We start from the raw sequence: 17,331 nt of genomic DNA, 5'->3' as shown, positions 1-17,331 counted from the left end.
GTACTTACACATACACTCATACACTCTACTACTAGTACTACTAGTATACGTTAGTTATCCGCACCCCGAAATCACGGGCACTTCAGTCTACCGGGCACCTTTGCCTTTGGGCGAGTTTCAGTGGAAATATTACTACCCTTTTGTCACTTTTTGTGGAAATAGTGACTTCATATGCCATATCTACGGCCTTTCCGCATCAAAATGTATGTGATTTGGAGTTACGCACATTTTGAAGTTACGGGCAGGGCCCGGACTGCTCGGATAAGCGAGGTATGCCGGTTACAAGGTCTGGAGTGAAGCAACGGCGTATGTTCATGCATGGCTTACTCTACACTGGTCCATACTGCATGCCGGAAGCCATTGTGCACAACGACGTTGATTCATGAGAAGTCAAACCAGATCATAACAAGACTTCCATGCGCACAACTTCAGACATCGGCGAAACAGCCAGGCAACTGCAGGCCCGGACCTGCCGGACCGCGTTGCAATGGCCCGGTATCAGAACAAATAGAGGCAGGCGCCATGTTAGTTGGATCAGCCAGCCTGAAGAGCTCATGATGCCATGGTAATGCCGCTACTACTAATAGGAGCAGGGAGTCAGCAAAGCCGGGACACACTGCCTTTGTGCGGGTACTTTGCATGTTATCATCTACCCCGTCTCTACATGAAAAATACCTAGAGTATGGTACAACAAAGAGGCGAGTGGAATATAGAGGGACATTGCATGAATGATTCAATCCAAGCAGCGGACATAAGCAGCGGGCAACAAGGCTGTTGCATTGGGAGTAACATTCAAGCACCTGGTCAGATTTTAGGTTAAATAATCATGGATGCAGCTAATGGGATTTCGGTCTTTGACCACTTGGTGGTGGGTCTGATCTACTCACCTCCCACCGTTTAGGCGCTGCATCTGCGCCTTTGATCCTAGAGGGTGGTGGCGTTCCCACGGCGGATGCGGAAAACTCGGCTTCCAGCCGAGTCTCACGCGAACCGTGAAATTTATTTTTATTTATAATCATGAGATGCTTTCAAACGGTAATATCCCGAGTCAGCAGTGTCGACAAAGTACTAGAATGATCCTTTGGGGTAGATTTGCTCAAGTTTCTTCAGGAGGTATTCACCGGACAGGATAGGTTCATACTTGGCTGGACTCTCACTGCTACAACATGTTGGTAAACACTCAATCGTGGCGTCGGCATTGCAGTCAAAGAAGAACGGAGCACTGTAACGCTCGCGCCCGGTCGTGTTCAACACACGATGCAGTGTACTCTTGAACATGCCGTTTGTCCAGCGTTCTAACATATCCGCAATGTTCACCACAATGGCTCCTTCAATTGGCGCTACATCTACCCATTCACCATCGGACCACTGAATCTGCAATCCAGGAACATCATCCGTCTTCAGCAATGTCAGCATGCCAAGATCCGTGTGCTCTCCAGTTCCGTACAGACCCTCATCAGGCTTTGACAATGTCTCGTCGTAATGTAGAACTCGCAGTAGCGCTATGTGTTTAGTGAAGAATTGGTGGAAATAATCTGCTTCCATATCCAGTGCTAATGCCACTATTCTAAGCAGTTTCATTCCCACTGCACAAACGGCATTGTAATAGTCAATCATGGTTGTCTTGAAGTGCGGCACCACAGCTTCTTGTGGCCACTTATTCGCTCGGTGCACCTCCCCGGACGCTTTAGCTTGCTCAGCAGTCATCTCTTTACCCATGTGATACCCCTCCTTCGTACCTCCAGTCGTTTGTTTCACTGGATCGCTTGTCTCCGTGCCATACTCGATGTAGCCTCTGTTCATACTCCTGTCAACTAGTATATTGCACCTCTCCTTCTCCTCCAGAGGTAGAGCAAAGAACAACTTTGCTTGCTCGAAGAGTTCAGCAAACTGTTCATTCGTAATGCCATGATTGACGATGTAGAAAAAGCCGAACTCAACACAGGCCTGTCTCAACGCAGTGGCAGTCGTCTCGTCATCACAACTGAGGTCAATTATGGGCAATTCCTTCTTCGCAGTGCTAGCAGCTACTGCTGCATCTTCTGCCCTATCCGACTCCATGTCAGCCACACTCTCAGTCTGATTCGAAATAGTAAGGATTCATACCATCGTTTCAAACATCAAGAGTGCATTTCCTGGTAGATCTACACTATCATGATTATCGATCATGGTACATGGTGTGCTGTAATTATTATAATTGTAAACCCATTGTAAAAATTTATAATTCTGAGCCTAGTTTTAGTGTACAGTAGATCTACGTATCGCCTATAATTATAATGTTGGCTATGCCTATGGCTAGCCTATGCACGCTGTTAGCTGCACTTGGATCGCGGCAAGTTTAGGGTTCACGGCTTGCCACTAAAAGCACCCGTCACGTGCGCCTCCATTTTGGATTATGGACGCGTGCTACAGGCCGCGACAGCGCCTATCGAAGTAAAAAAATATCGACTCGAAGTCTAGCCGGAGAGCGTACTTTTTGAATTTTTCCTTGGCTTCAGTGGCTTCACTTCACTCGGGCTTTGCATTTGACTGACCTGGACTTGATGATGGCGGCGGTGGCGGTCTTGGCGAAAGATCCAGTTCCATCTGAGACACTCTGTCGTCTTTTCTTATCTGCTGAGGTTCTGGCAAAGCGCAGCTGCATCGAACCTGACTAGATGTAGCTGCACGCATCCTTTGTTTGCCCTGCAAATCTCGATCTGTTGCTCTTCTTGCTGTTTGGCCGCTGAAAATATTCTTCCTGTAAAGAGGCCGAAACTGAGCTAGGGCACGTCAAGATATGTAGGGTATACAAAGAAAAAGAAATGTCATGGTCGTTTCAGCAGCTCACGACAGCCAACACGCTCCATCGTCGGGATTGGAAGTATCCAGCACGGCTGTTCCGAGCGCTGCTGCTCTTGTTATTCTTCTTCTTCAGAAATTCTCCACACCTTGTCGGCCAAAGTACGCGCGCGCGTGCACGGAAAATAGATGCGCTGAGCCGTTTCTTGTTCGATTTTGACAAATAATGGCTTGTTGTTTTGCTCTCGACCTTGGCTATCCTTCTACCGTTCAGTATTTTACGGAAACGCAACGGCTCCCCCTGTTTTTTTAGCCGAACTTTGGCCAAAGTTACTGGAAAACCCGGAACTCGTTTGAAAAAATACGAACGGTGGAAGTCTTGGAACGTCTTTCGTGCGTGTGGATTCAAAAATTCAGGCAGTTTGAGCCAACCGTAATGAATCCCGTAGAGTTGAAAGTGAGTGATATTGATGGGAAAATGCGATTTGAGCACTGACCGATTGTGTGGGACAGTATATGCACGCGCCTGTCACGTGCATGATGTAGCTGGCGACGCTAGCATGCCAATCCGTGAACCCTAAAGTTACTTACTTAGTTTTCTGCACGTGAACCATGAAAAATCAATGCATGCTCATGCATGTTCATGCATAACCAGTCAGCTGGCCTGCTCGCCCACGCATTTGACAGCCAGGTAACAATTCCATCAAATTTTTTGAGATATCGCTTCGTTCTAAGTCTCAAAACAGTTCTAAAGTCACCAAACCACGCTGGTAATCGATGGCTATTCAATGTTAACATCTTCAGAAAGACTTCAGCCGTTTACCGAGAGTTTGGGCATCGTTGCCGTTATTTTTCACGGTGTTCTTCTTCCTCCTGTCTGGAGCTGCAATTGCATCCTGGAATTATTTGAAAGGTATTTCGTGCGGATTTTTTCCAGCCGTGCTGCGACCCACAGTTAATTGGGAATTCGTGGCCTGGCACGAGGAAAACATGGATGCAGTGAATGGGATTTTCGGTCTTTGACCACTTGCTGGTGAGCTGATCTACTCACCTCCCACCGCTTTAGGAGCTGCATCTGCGCCTTGATCCTTGAAGGGTGGTGGCGTTCCTACGGATGCGGAAAACCCGGCTTCCAGCCGAGTCTCACGCGAACCGTGAAATTTTTTTTTTTTTTTTTTCGTGCGGGCTGTGGGGGGTTCCAACAGGCATAAACTGACATCGCTATAGGATAACTGGTAACTTTCACCCTTCAAGGAGGTAGAGCAATGAGAATTTTTTTGTGGCGGTCGTCCAATTTTTGTGGCGGTCGTGGCTGTATTTGTGCACTTCCGAGGCTTTCATTCTGCCTGATACTACTCTCTACTGTATGGGAATCGATGTTTAGGCACATGTAGCTGTCTTATTTGGTAGATCTGCTGTTTTCAATCACTTGGGACACTTTGTCTAGCCTATTTGTCTTTCGTTCGTGCCATCTATCAGTTTTGTGGGGTGCCTTGACCTGTATTTGTGAAGTTCTCGAGTAAAGACCCTAATTCTTGACTGGAGTCACGTCTTGAATTGAATTTGCTGGGTGAGCCCTCGTTCACGCAGTTGTACTTATCGTAATAGTCAATATCTGCTTGCTGGACGGACTAGCGGCTAGAATAGGGATGACCAAATGGTCCAAGTGTGTACTAGTACTCGTACACGATTATTGTTTCCATCATCGTGAAATGAGCGTTGTGGAATTGCAGTCGTCTGCCTTTGGCACTGAGGACATGAGGAGAGTTGATTGTTACTTCTGCTCAGCATTGAAGCGATCATCAGCTCTCTTTGTTCTAATTATTGAGAGGACATACCGGCATCGCAATCAAGTAAAGATTAGGCAAACCTCGCCAACCTCCAAAGAGAGTCGAAGATATTTTCTCCAAATGCAAAGACGATCTTTGTCAGTTTGTGACTTGCATTTGCGTGCATACATGAGCAAGTCACGGACCACGGCACGTGCGCGGTTACCATGCCATCTCGAACCGACGCCATCTTTCTAAGTTGCCGCTTCTTGACAGCCGGCCGTGTATGGTGATCAGGGAGTCGTATAGACCGACGACTCCCTGATGCATCGATGGTGATCAACTATTACTTCTCAAATAATTTATTTTCATTTCAATCATTTGCCATACTTAAGTACATGTATCACAGTTCCGCGTATACTAATAACAAGAGTAGATAAACAAGAGTGTGCAACTCCGCATCTCTCCTGCACAATCTGCAGATACCCCGCGCCCACGGCGGAATTTTTTGTTTACGTCACCTTTTTTCAGAGAAACGCGGATTCTGCCGCAGAGCAGTGTGAGAGCACGTGCTGGGCACCGACCTTGTAAGTAAGTTGTAGTGTAAAGCCCAGCCAAGTGCACGAGGGAAAACTCTCCAAAAGGCTCGCAGTGCGTGCGTCGTCGGAAAGATTACGTCAACAAAAAATTCCGCCGTGGGCCAACCCAGCCGCGAGTTGCACACTCTTGTTTATCTACTCTTGCTAATAATCGTCTATGTAAGGCCAAGTAAAAAAAAAAGCTAGATGATCGTCCCCGTCCGCCCCAGTTTTTGTCAGCGCCCCCTTAATATTTTATTTTTTAAATCGTGAGTTTTTGCCGAAATCGTTGGTTTTTTACCGATCGCGGATGCAGGAAACATGTGCACGCTTTGTTTAATACTTTCTTTACTATATGGACCACATACTACTAGTATATCACAACGTCAGTATCGATCTGCTGAAGAAAGAAAAAGAAAAAAAGAAAAAAAAAGAAAAAAGAGAAAAAAAACCTTGATGTTGTTGTGTACACTGTGTGCATGAGAGGGTAAAAAGTAAAAAAATAAAAATAAAATCCTCCCGCCCTCCCCGATTTTTCCAAAAAAAAGGACGATCATCTAGTAATTTTTTTTACTCGGCCTAATCATGGTAATGTATCGCCACGGTGATCAAATTATTTGTGTGGAATCAAGTGGTGTCAGATCAGAGCCGCAGAGCTAGAGGCGAACAGGAAGTTACTTCTTTGTGAAAATTTTGCCCAGTGTTGTTTCGTGAGTTCTACTTGTAGTATCAGGTGTCCAAAATACCTCCATTGTGATGATATGCTGACGATGTGTGTCAGGAGCCTTGGCTGCATGGGCATGATAGGGTGCATTTCTCAAAGTAGGAGTACACAGGATGTAGACCTCTACGCTGCAACCAACTATGCAGTGTGTATGTGCACGGCGCGCTGAGTCTTTTGATACCCCACTCGTATACAGTACACGCAGTATCGGTCATAGTAATAATTATATCGCTTATAGTGATAAAATTGCAATTTCATAGTGATAAAATGCTCAAAATCAAAGACCAACGCTATAAGCGATACTGACTGTATTACCAGTGCGCCAACGCATAGCTGACTGGTTTGTATTCGTAGGCTTGCCTGCGAATCATGAGGTTCGAGTTCAAACCTGCGCTGGTCGGATCTGACTTCATTGAGCAGCACTGCAGTTCGTCAGCAACCAGTGACAGTGCAGTGACACCAGCAACCAATACAGACTAGCCAGCAACCAATACAGACTAGCCAGCAAAGTGGCACACATGAAATCATCAGGCCTGTCCATAAACAGATAAACTCCTAATCTTAGCGGTAGAGGCAATTCCATGCTAGCACCAAGCTAGGTTCCCGTGGGCAATGCCATGCTAGCACCAAGCTAGGTTCCGGTGGGCAATTCAAGGTAGTGATATCGCCATTGACTCTCGTGGCCCCACAACAAATAAACAACTTACTTGGACTAAGTGTCACAGTGCATTCTAGTTTGCAGCCAGACTTGGGATATCAACCAGTATATAATTATAATATCAAGGTGGCCAGAAAGAATCAAGGATAATAATAAAGCTGTTCAAAACCGGCTGCCATTGATTGGACAGCCTATAGCCATGCTTATCCAGTCATGATATTGGGCTTAGCATGTTAAGAAATACTTATGATAGCTTGCTTATCCTCGTGGGAAAAGCAGGTTTGCTTGTAACATCAACTGCTGAGGCTGCATGCTGCTGCTGCTACATGGGCTTTACTTGAGCATCAGAGAAATGTGACTGTCTCCAACTCTCTGTCCCGCGAGGCTGTAAGTATCAATGCCGTTTGAATTTGTGTGGTTGTACCATTCTCCTGCGCCGATTGACCTTCCTCTCTTTTATACCTGTCCTTAAAAGGCTTTTCCTCAAATCTCAGCTATAAGATTTGTTAAAATTTAATATAACGGTAGATACAGTCGACTCCACTGAAAGCAAACTCGGAGAAAACAAATAAATTGTGTGCATCCGTCACTCAAAATACTCACACCAACGGGCCACAGCTACAAATCGGTGGGATAGATACAGATTTGCCATGACCAGTAAGCTAGACAGCAGTGAAACTATACCTTTGAATGGCCGACATACAGCACAGGCTCCCTGGTGGGTTGGAATGTACGCAACGTGACACATGATTCTGATAGTAGGATTATGGTGGCTTATATGTCTTGCTAAGCTTCATGGTGAGATAGTCTCCTGCGCTCACAGGATCATACTTTGCAGGTTTATCGGTACTGCAGCACGACGGAAGGCACTGGACAACAGCGTCAGAGTTAATCTCGCAGAAGAACGGAATGCTGTATCGTTCCTTGCCGCTCATGTTCAGCACACGGTGCTTGGTGCTGCGAAACAAGTCGTTCGTCCAATGCTCCAACAAGTCACCGATGTTCACAATGTATGCTCCCTTCACATAGTCCACATCCGTCCACTCGCCACTCTCCCACTGTATTTGCAGGCCAGGAACCTCGTCGGTCTTGAGCAAAGTGATCACGCCGTAGTCGCAGTGCTCTCCACATGCAAAAATACCGCTAGCCGGGTCTGAAATGGTCTGGTCATAATGCAGAAACCTTAGGATGGAGTTATGCTTGGTGCACAGCGGGCGGAAGAACTCAACGTCCAGATCCAATGCCAGTGCCACAATCCGGAGCACTCGATAGCATGCCTCTAGCGTTCTCTCGTAGTAGCGGAGCATCACGTCCCGAAATTCGGTCAATTTCTCTGCATCTGGCCACAGGTTCGGCTCATACGGCCTGCCTGCAGCAACTGCATCCTCAGCACTCACCTCCACACCCACATGGTACGCTTCTTTGGTACCACCACGTGTCTGCTTTTCTGGGTCCACTGTCTCGTTACCAAAACCATGATAGCCTTTGAAAGAGATCCTCCTGTCCGCTGCACATTTCTCCTTGTCTTTGGTCGCCTGACCGAAGAACAGCTTGGCTTGTTGAAAAACCTCGTCGAAGAACTCCTCAGCAACGCCGTGGTTTACAATGTAGAAGAAGCCAAACTTGATGCACGCATCTCTAAGAACGGCTGCTGCAGTGTGTTCATCACAGCTCAAGTCGATCACGGGTAGCTTCTTTTCTTCACTAGCTGCATGTACACGTGCCGCATCAACGCATGCCATGCCGGACCGTTCGACTTCTTCCATTTTCTCTCGTCAAGAGCAGCTGAAACGACCACCCTTCCTCTGATTTGTGTCTCCACAACATAAGAACGCTGTGAGTGTGAAATACCGAAATAATGAGCAGAGACTGCAAGAGAGTAAACATAATATTATTATAAATCATTTGTTGAAAATTGATACTGCTCATGATTGAATCGTTTGCATGCACATGATGCAGGCAACCTGCCTACAGTCTACACAAGAGTCAAGAGAGCACTGCATTTCACACATGAGAAATGTGAAATGCAGTGCTCTCTTGAGTGTAGCCTAGGCAGGTTGCCTGCAAACGATTCAAGATGAAGCTGCGTGAAGCGTCCTTCAATTCAACATTTTGAAACTGCTCATGATGTTCGAAGAAATGGAATATTAAAATATTCCAATTTTTAGAATCGTTGCGTGTGCGTATGGTAGTGCCGGATATGGTGATACCAAGACTAGCAAGAGTAAAAATCTACTAGTACTAGTATGGACTCGCGGTGATACTGATAAACGTTAGTGGCTAGCTCTCCAGCCAAAGAACAAACGCGGAATCGGTGTTGTCGCGCTGTGGTCCGCCTCAATTCAGTCAAACTCGAAGAAGACAACGGGGACAGCTGCTCTGTACAGATTCACAACAAGTGCATGCTCATGTAACCAAATACAGTAGTGTTGGTGCCAACGGTGGTACCATAATGGAAGACTGCAGGTCAGAGAACGGAGCTGCTCCTGCTGGCGAAAGGAAATTGCCAATTATTGATCTGAGCTTGGACGAGCATAAGGCTGCTGCAGCTCTGAGAGAAGCATGCATAACGTTTGGTTTCTTCTACATCGTCAACCATGGCGTATCTGATGACCTGATTGCTGATACGTTCAAGCAGTCGGAGAGGTTTTTCTCGCAGCCACTGGAGGAAAAGCAGAAATGTGCCAGCGGCGTCTTGCTAAAGGGTTACTATGGCATGGGAGAGGAAACTGTCGACCCCGTGAAGCAGACTACTGGTGGGACGAAAGAGTCGTTCGAGTTTAGCCAAGAGCGCAGTCCTGACAAAGCCATAGCTACGCCAGAGCGTCCGTTTCATCGACCGAACGTGTGGCCGGAAGAGGCAACCTTGCCTGGCTTCAAACAGACTATGCTGAACTATTTCGAAGGCATGTTCGACGCGGGGATGCGGCTACTGCGGGTGCTGGCATTGGCCTTGGAGTTGGAGCCGACTTTCTTTGTTGAGCACTACACGGATAGCGTGGCGACTGCCCGCTTGCTGCACTACGACGCAACGCTATCGGACACAGATGCTGGCCTCTACGCATGCGGTGAGCACACAGACTATGGCATGATGACGCTGCTGAAGACGGATGATGTTCCTGGCTTACAAATCCAGTGGCCGGATGGCGAGTGGGTGGATGTTTACCCGCTTGAAAGGGCGTTCATCGTCAATATTGCCGACATGCTCGAGCACTGGACAAACGGCCTGTTTCGCAGCACGAATCACCGTGTGCTGAACACGACTGGCCGGGAGCGCTACAGCATCCCCCTCTTCTTCGATTCCAACATGGATGTGAAGGTGGAATGCTTACCCACATGCTGCAGTGCTGAAAATCCGGCCAAATACGATCCCGTCATGTCAGGCACATGGCTTCTGGAGAAATTACAGGCCACATATATTACTGCTGACGGCGGAAGCTAGAGTGAGCACCAGTAAAAATCAATAACAAAACAAGACTGGATAGGAAAGATGATTGAAGTGGTCACAACATTGCCATGCACATTTGGACTATTACAAATATCTACTCCAGTTTTGGAACAACTCTCAGGGTTTTATCAGATTATTTTTTATCAGTACTCCAACTTGTGAATGAAAACAAAAGCACTGAGCAGGTAACTTCCACTGCAATCCGGCCATGCTTTACAGCACTGTTCTGGGACAGCCTAGATCGGATATTTAGGGTGTCAAGTTGTGAGTCACGTCACTCGTGTGCCAGTATTTTGTGCAGTCTTTTGCATAGCCGCTGACGGCAAGTTTGAGTTTTTACACTGTGGCACGAGTCATACAGTAGAGTCGCGCGCCGAAGAACGTGGAGCCAAAGAACGTCCAACCTGAAATGCTAAGAACGCCACAGCCTAAAGTTAACAGCGGCGTTGTTGGTTTTCCGGCAGCTTTTGAGATACATAATGGTTTCTCCGAAGAACGTGCTATAACAGTATAAGAACGCAGCCAGATTGCTGAAAAATAAGAATACCCGGCTAACCCCTTGGAAGCAATGTTCTTGGACGCATGATTCTACTGTATGGAGCTTTGCTGAGACTAGCTGCCAGGTGAACGGTCCCATCTGTTTCAGCAAGAGTGCAATACGTGTGAACCAGGGTGTGGAGCTCCACTTGGTCTGGCCCATGGCGGAGTTTTTGTTGGTGTACTCTTTTCTGCAGATCACGAGCTGTACTGTACGAGGCATGCACTACGACGAGTCCATACATGGCCGCGTGAACTTGGCCAGGTTTCACGTCTGCCGAGTATGCACTGTGATCTGAAAAGCTCTCAGTCTACAGCAGCGGGAGAAAATGTTAAAATTTTCGTTTTGAAAACTGCAAAAAAAACTAACCCGTGATGAAGGTGGGCACCAGGGAGTCATCAAATACCCGACTCCCTGGTTGGCACCCACCCGCTCCAGCACATTTTTCTTTGTGCAACACGTGTTTTGGAAAGAAAGTTGACATCGAAAAAATTCCACCATGGGCCAGACCAACTGCAGAGTTTGCATACTCTGGGTCATGATTGTTACTCTTGGATTCAGGCAGGGAGCAGTATACTAGTAACGATGTTGGTGTTGTGCTACTGCCTGATGCGGGGGTTCTTGCTACCTGATCTCATGTCACATGCACATAATAGTGCTTGACACCCCAGATACCAGAGTGTGCGCTCTCTTCCGATCTGCTCGGCATTACTACTTATCATGATTCATTTACAGTGTAGCGTCTCTTGAATGATTCACGATGGATCAAACAAAACAACAAGAAAACGTCACCGTCGCCTTGGAAAGCTATTCGCGCAATGTGGACGCAGAGGTGCACATACCACCAGCTTAAACGGCCATGTTGGCATCATTGCAACACATCACACCGGAAATCACTCCCTGGCACCGGACTCGTCTTCATCAAACACATGTGATGTAGAACAATGAAAATATACTAGCTTTCCAGCATTCACTATTAAAAAACGTCAAGGATCAAAGAAGAACCATCATTATCGCCGTGCATACCGAGCCCAAGCTAAGCTGGGAGAATATAAAACTAAAACAGCCACTGCCACTAGGACTAGAAGAAGTGAAACGAAGACAAGATTGGGAGAGAGGACACATAGATAAAGAAAGGGGTCATTTAAAAAACAAAACAATGATGACCTGATGCTTGATGTTCAAGTATGGTGAGTTTTCGTGAGTCGTCAAGGTTTAATGTTTTAGCATCGCTTATGTTTTAGGATATGTTTCATGATACTGTACAGAACTATTCACAGAGTAATACGTGTTCAGTGACGTGTCCGCCTTCAGTGCAGACCATCCGGACTAATCAGGACTAGCAGACAGCGCGTGGGCTTGGACTGTTTGGAGATGAGCGGGCGGCGGCAGCGACAACAGGGGGCACAGAACCGGTACTGCGGGGTGGCGGAGTGCCACGGTCTGCAGACCCAAGCCGCAGCGAGCAGCCGATATGTACAGCTATACGGAGTGGTGTTGAGCAGTGCAGCGCATGCAGGCAACAGCACTAAGTACCAAATACCGTGTTACGAAAACGAAGCGGCAGCAAGCAAAGGAGAAGAGCTTTGCAATAATGCAGGCCAGCAGGACAGTGATAAACTGACCAAAGTCCGACCGCCAGGAGAATCTTTCCCACACGGCTTATCTGGTATCTTCACCGTTTAGCAGTTGCTCATCACTCACAACCACAGGCATGCCGCATCCATTTCCATTTCCATTTCCACCGCAGGCTCCTGCTGCCGCCTTGCAGGGCTGTTCATCCCAGTTGATCTTGAACCGCGTCACACGTGGATTAGATGTCAGAATATTCCTTTGGATCTAAGACAAGAAAAATGCAGAAACGTTTCAAAGAAAGAAAGAAGAAAGAATCATTGCACGGATTCTAAAAGCAAGCCCAGCAGTACAATGAAAAGTTCCACAAATGAGAACGAAAAAAAAAGAAGCAACATCACCTGCTGCTTCACGGCTGTTTTTTTCGCGAAATTTGGACATTTAACAAGATGGCAGCCAAAAGTCTCGATTGGGCTGGATCGGCAAGGAAATTTGAATTTTCAAATTCTCAGCAGCCGATTTCGCTGTGGTTTTCGCTCGACTTAGAAAGCTACCAGGCCAAGTTTACCCGGAAAATAGGTATTCCGTGTTCCTCTTGAAACTAGCTTTCCACTGGTACCTCACATGGCCAACTTCCTCGCAAGAACAGTTTGTTCCGCGTTGCACAAGTCAAGCCTTCTTTCTCGCTCGTTCCTTGATTCATCGTTGACATGCCTGCCTCAAGAAGCCCTTTCAGAAGTTTTCCCAGTCTAGCTTTCAGTTTTCCCAGGTAGAGGACTATCTTCTGGCTATCTTCACCAAGTTTCATCACGTACCGTGCACAAACTTCAGGTCCCGTGCGTGCGATGCTGAGCTACCTTTTCATGCGATTTAGGGGACAGATGGCATGGCTCTGGAGTCGCTGTTGAGTCCAGGAGGCCGAGGCCTGGTGGAAACTGCCCAGTAGACATGTGGGGTATTAGCGAGGTTTTGCATTCCGAAATTCGGCAAAAAGATTCGGCACGCGGGAGCGAGGTCGAAAATGCACGCGAAGATTCGGCATGTTTGTTCGGAAAAAGCTCACTTTGCCGAAAATATTTTTCGGATGAATTTTCTGTAGAAGCGCGCTAGCGCGTGATTTATTCAAAGAGATTTCTTATCTCGGCATCGCTTCCCAGGCGTCTTTGGCGACATCAGCGTCGTCAGCTACTTCTGATTGCTCCTCCACTGCTTGTCTACTCTCTTTCGCCTGGAGTGTCCTCACCGTCATCTGTGTGGCTGAAAAGACTATGGCGATACTCCTAAAATTTGACTTGGCCATGGAGTTGGTTTTTCTGAGGCGACTGAGGAGACAGGTCTGGCCCTCGGCTCTTAGGGCGATCAAAGTTCGTTGGAATCAGCAAGAATAGGAGCACGGGACAGGACGTTGCTGATGCTAGGGCTCACGAAATGAAAACACATCATTTTCGACTTGCAAAACAAACGTTGGTGCGAAAATTTGACATTTTGATGTTCGACAAATGACCGAAGAGCGCCGAACCGAAATTCGGAATGCAAAACCTCACTAATGCTGAAAAAGGCAGCAAGCACACAGATAGCCCCGAAATTGTGATGTAGATCCAATTGTGCGTTTGTTCGAGTGCATATCGGCAAATTTGAAAGTTGCACCCGTGATCCCGACGAGGAGAAGCTGAAAATCAGTGTGTGCGTCAATATCCAGACTACCAGGGATAGCTTGGAGAGGTTCGAAAAGGTCAGGATGCTGGTTGACCATGGCAGGAGTTCCTTTTACCTTCCTTCTCTCTCAAATTGTCTGGATATTGAGTATCTCGCTCGAGCGCTTTCAAATAATAAATCCTGGTTTGACTTGCGAAACGTGGAACCACACGGAGAGTGACATGAGTTTCATCCCAAAACGCAAACTCCCATCGTATTCATGAGGTTTGTACCGCGTTACGTAAATCGTACTGAACGACTCCATATTGTTAGATGTCCGTGCGCGAACAGCCGTGGCTTATCCATTTATCTACGATGAGAACGAAAGACAAATTAATTATCTCAGACACCAGCTCCAATAGCCTGTGCATGGTTTACTACACGGATGCAGACAGTGTGCGACTCACCTCCTGCACGTTGACTGCGGCCGGCGGATTCTCACGCATCTCCGGGTCTAAGTATTCGTTATTCAGATAGTAGCCGACTCGCACAAACTCCTTGTGGCGGAATGAGCAGGTCAACAAGACTACCGTCACGCCAAGCAGGTCGGCCGATGGGATCAACTCCGGGTTCGGTGCGTTCGCCTGAGCAGGAGAATACAGATCACCGTCACAATTATCTGTACGCAGCCAAGGCTGAAAAACTGCATTCTACGACTGCATTCTACGACCCGTGATCACGATAAAGGCATACACTGAGCCAAGTGATGCGGCTCAGGGCGCTATGAGTGGCTAAACTCGGTGCGCAGAAAAGGCGCCAGGGGTCGAATGTCGCCAGTCAGTGCTGTGGCATACATGACTGCTGTATATAGTAGTAAAAAACTGACATTCCCTTTGTTGCAGACACTAACAGTTATATGTGCTACAAAAAAAGAGAACAAGAAACGACAATACACAGCCGTGCGCAGCATACCTGAAAGACAAACATGTGCTGGCCAGCTGTAATGGGCCCGACCAGCACGGAATCTAGAACTTGATCTTGATCCTCGCTCTCTGCTGATCCGACATAAATAATTTTCCACTCAAGATCTACAAGAAGGACAGGTGACAAATACAATACAGACATGCAGGGCGGCGCTCAGCAATAGTACACATTGGCTTGGCCAACTGGAAGGATGTTGTGTGCATATGTGTGTGTATGCTATTTGCAAGGACTGGGAGCATACCCACTGCAGCTTGTGACACGGGCCGTCGGCTGCACCAAAGTCAAACTCACCATGGCTAGAGGAATGGTGGGAGTGGGGGAGGGTGTGAGGAAGCTGAAGACCCCGTGTTTACCAGACTTGTCACAAACTGACAGACTGGTTTATAAACTGTTCAGGTTCCGTGCAGTCGCATGCCCGAGAGCTCGGTCTGCGTGTACGCATGCACTGTACTCGGTGATGTAGGCCTGAAACACTCGGAATGATACGCCCAGAATTTCCTAATTTCTCTCGTGGACCCCCCCCCCCCCCCCACACACACACACAACCTCGTACTGTATGGGCCAGGGTGAAGCATGTGCATGCGCAGGTGTGTAAAAGCCCCCGCCCTTGTCTACCTCACACTGTCCCCTTGGAAAATTGTGAACCGTGCCTGCGCTAAATTTCACCATTTTCCATGGGTTTCTGCACATCAAGCATTATCCGAGGAAGGCGTTGCGATTTTCAGTAAATCTGTAAGCTAGGGATGTAGGGGCAGTCCTGGAATGTATCAGGTGAACTGCTTTATCATTTTACATGGCTATTATTAGAATGGCACAAAGTAAGTTCATGGCCACTTTTGGTCTTGAGGACAAACTGGTATTGTGAATGTGTTTCCACTTTACTTGAGGATAAATTAATACAGGTAATGTGAAAAGAAGTCCCGAAAAACAAGAAATTAGGGTCGAAAGTCAACCTGTCACGGGCCGTGCCTTATGACTGGCGCTGATCGGCGTTGAAAATCACAACAGCAACTTTTTGTTGTTTCGTACGAATCGTACCAAATTTTAAAATTCGCCCCAGTCTTCCCGATAGGCTCTTACACGCCGTACCGTTAGCGTTACATCGAATGTGAACTGTGAACTGGGTCATACAAGCCTCTAGAAGTATAGTAGTGTTGCGTTCTAAATGCAGACTGCAAATTCATAACTGCAGCTCTGACACAATATGGGTGCACCGGTGAGGCACATGCGCACTGCATACACAAAAAAACTATAAAATTTAATGTAGCCCCCCCCCCCCCCCCCCCCCCACCCCCACCCCCGACATAATACACCATCACTACAAAAATATCACTACAATGAACTGAAGAACACCCGGACACAATCGTTATTAATATTAGCCCATGCGCCATTGCTATAACATTGCCGCTGCCAATACGGTACGCGATTTCAACAGGATGATTCGTATGCTGTATTTGAAAAAAATCATCAAATCTGAATAGGAATTTCTATATGAAATTTCTCAATTAGAAATGCTTGAGCAACGACACATGAACAGTACCACTCAAAAATACAACGCAAGTAAATCACCACGCTTCACCTACCGTCATCCAGGTTTTCTATGCTCTCGAAAGTTATCTGGAATTGGAACGGGTTGAGAAAGGGTGACGGGTTATCCAAAACCATCACATTGGTGACCTGCACTTTAGCCATGTTCTGGGGTTCAAGTGCTGTTTTCTCGCAGAGCACAGGCAGTCAGTTGAAATTGCTACATATAACTTCTTACTCGAGATCGTGCCTGACCTTCAACCAAAAAGAGCAAGCAGAATGAACACACGTTGTGAATATCGAATGTGATCCTATCACAGAAAGGAAAAGAACTGTTCACTCAGGCATTTGCGTCACGTCATCAGTCATTTGAGTGAGAAAGAAAATCGCGGGAAAGCTGCCCGCGCCCGGCCGGGCCGCGGGCCGGGCGCCTTTGAAAACACTTTCGCGCGGTTTTGTTTAGATGGACGCAATTGACGTTTTGAATAAAAATTAATTATAATAATTATTATAAAAACCCTGAAATAATAACTGTTTATGAAACCCTGCTGTGAGCTGCATGCACTAGTTTGGTATGTACATGTAGTACAAGTGGTAGTTCCATTGCTATTACTATTTTAGATTTTGTGTAGTGAACACTGAATACTACAATGACATGTACAATTTACATGTACATCAGCCATGATCAGGGAGTCCGGTCAAATTTTTTTGATGACTCGGACACCCTTTGCATGCACAGAGTAGTACATGACTTGGACTCCCTGCTGCAATTATCAATACAGTCAACTTCGCTTATAACGACACTCGGCGGGGCATCAAAAAAGTGTCCTTATTCGCGAAGTGTCGTTATACCCGAAGTCTCATTATGTATTACAGTTGGAAGGGACTTTGCTCTGGGCATGGAAATGTTGTCGGTATTCGCGAATTGTCGTTATATCCGAAGTCGTTATTAGCGAAGTTGACTGTATGCCATGGTATCAAAAAACACCAGCGACGTATGTGTGTGTGTGTGTGTGTTCATTCTCCTGGGTGGTTAGTACACTGGTTACCAACAGCCAGTGCATGCCGGAGTATGTGGTATGATGTGTGTGCGGGACAAAAATTGAAAAAAAAGACC

General features: G+C 46.9%; 4 protein-coding genes across 4 annotated transcripts; 1 reads left to right on the top strand and 3 right to left on the bottom strand.

The window, feature by feature from the left end:
• Window positions 1-400: 400 nt before the first annotated feature.
• On the bottom strand, window positions 401-2,227 carry LOC135805591 (uncharacterized). Its single transcript, XM_065319653.1, has one exon. The coding sequence runs from the start codon at window positions 2,059-2,061 to the stop codon at window positions 1,069-1,071; it is 993 nt and encodes a 330-aa protein (XP_065175725.1). The 5' UTR covers window positions 2,062-2,227; the 3' UTR covers window positions 401-1,068.
• Window positions 2,228-6,059: 3,832 nt separating this feature from the next.
• LOC135805590 (uncharacterized) lies at window positions 6,060-8,383 on the bottom strand. The gene has a single exon (XM_065319652.1). It carries the CDS (start codon window positions 8,274-8,276, stop codon window positions 7,275-7,277), a length of 1,002 nt encoding a protein of 333 aa, XP_065175724.1. The 5' UTR covers window positions 8,277-8,383; the 3' UTR covers window positions 6,060-7,274.
• Window positions 8,384-8,554: 171 nt separating this feature from the next.
• LOC135805589 (uncharacterized) lies at window positions 8,555-10,153 on the top strand. The gene has a single exon (XM_065319651.1). The coding sequence runs from the start codon at window positions 8,963-8,965 to the stop codon at window positions 9,950-9,952; it is 990 nt and encodes a 329-aa protein (XP_065175723.1). The 5' UTR covers window positions 8,555-8,962; the 3' UTR covers window positions 9,953-10,153.
• Window positions 10,154-11,393: 1,240 nt separating this feature from the next.
• LOC135805588 (histone chaperone asf1a-A-like) lies at window positions 11,394-16,543 on the bottom strand. Its single transcript, XM_065319650.1, has 4 exons — window positions 16,271-16,543; window positions 14,676-14,791; window positions 14,171-14,347; window positions 11,394-12,335 (listed from the first exon to the last, which is right to left on the bottom strand). The coding sequence occupies exons 1-4, from the start codon at window positions 16,377-16,379 to the stop codon at window positions 12,159-12,161; spliced, it is 579 nt and encodes a 192-aa protein (XP_065175722.1). The 5' UTR covers window positions 16,380-16,543; the 3' UTR covers window positions 11,394-12,158.
• Window positions 16,544-17,331: the final 788 nt, after the last annotated feature.

This window comes from Sycon ciliatum, chromosome 1 (assembly GCF_964019385.1).
Source record: "Sycon ciliatum chromosome 1, ocSycCili1.1, whole genome shotgun sequence".
In the NCBI taxonomy this organism is placed as follows: domain Eukaryota; kingdom Metazoa; phylum Porifera; class Calcarea; order Leucosolenida; family Sycettidae; genus Sycon; species Sycon ciliatum.
This window is presented reverse-complemented; position numbering and strand designations above follow the sequence as displayed.

Bases quoted from the DNA above. Each gene is read 5' to 3' on its own strand.
- LOC135805589 (XM_065319651.1), top strand. From the start codon at position 8,963: ATGGAAGACTGCAGGTCAGAGAACGGAGCTGCTCCTGCTGGCGAAAGG.
- LOC135805591 (XM_065319653.1), bottom strand. From the start codon at position 2,061: ATGGAGTCGGATAGGGCAGAAGATGCAGCAGTAGCTGCTAGCACTGCG.
- LOC135805588 (XM_065319650.1), bottom strand. From the start codon at position 16,379: ATGGCTAAAGTGCAGGTCACCAATGTGATGGTTTTGGATAACCCGTCA. The intron at 14,348-14,675 runs GTATGCTGCGCA...TCTCCTGCTCAG, and splicing joins AGCACATGTTTGTCTTTCAG to GCGAACGCACCGAACCCGGA. The intron at 12,336-14,170 runs GTGAGTCGCACA...TTCTTGTCTTAG, and splicing joins CCGCAGTCAACGTGCAGGAG to ATCCAAAGGAATATTCTGAC.
- LOC135805590 (XM_065319652.1), bottom strand. From the start codon at position 8,276: ATGGAAGAAGTCGAACGGTCCGGCATGGCATGCGTTGATGCGGCACGT.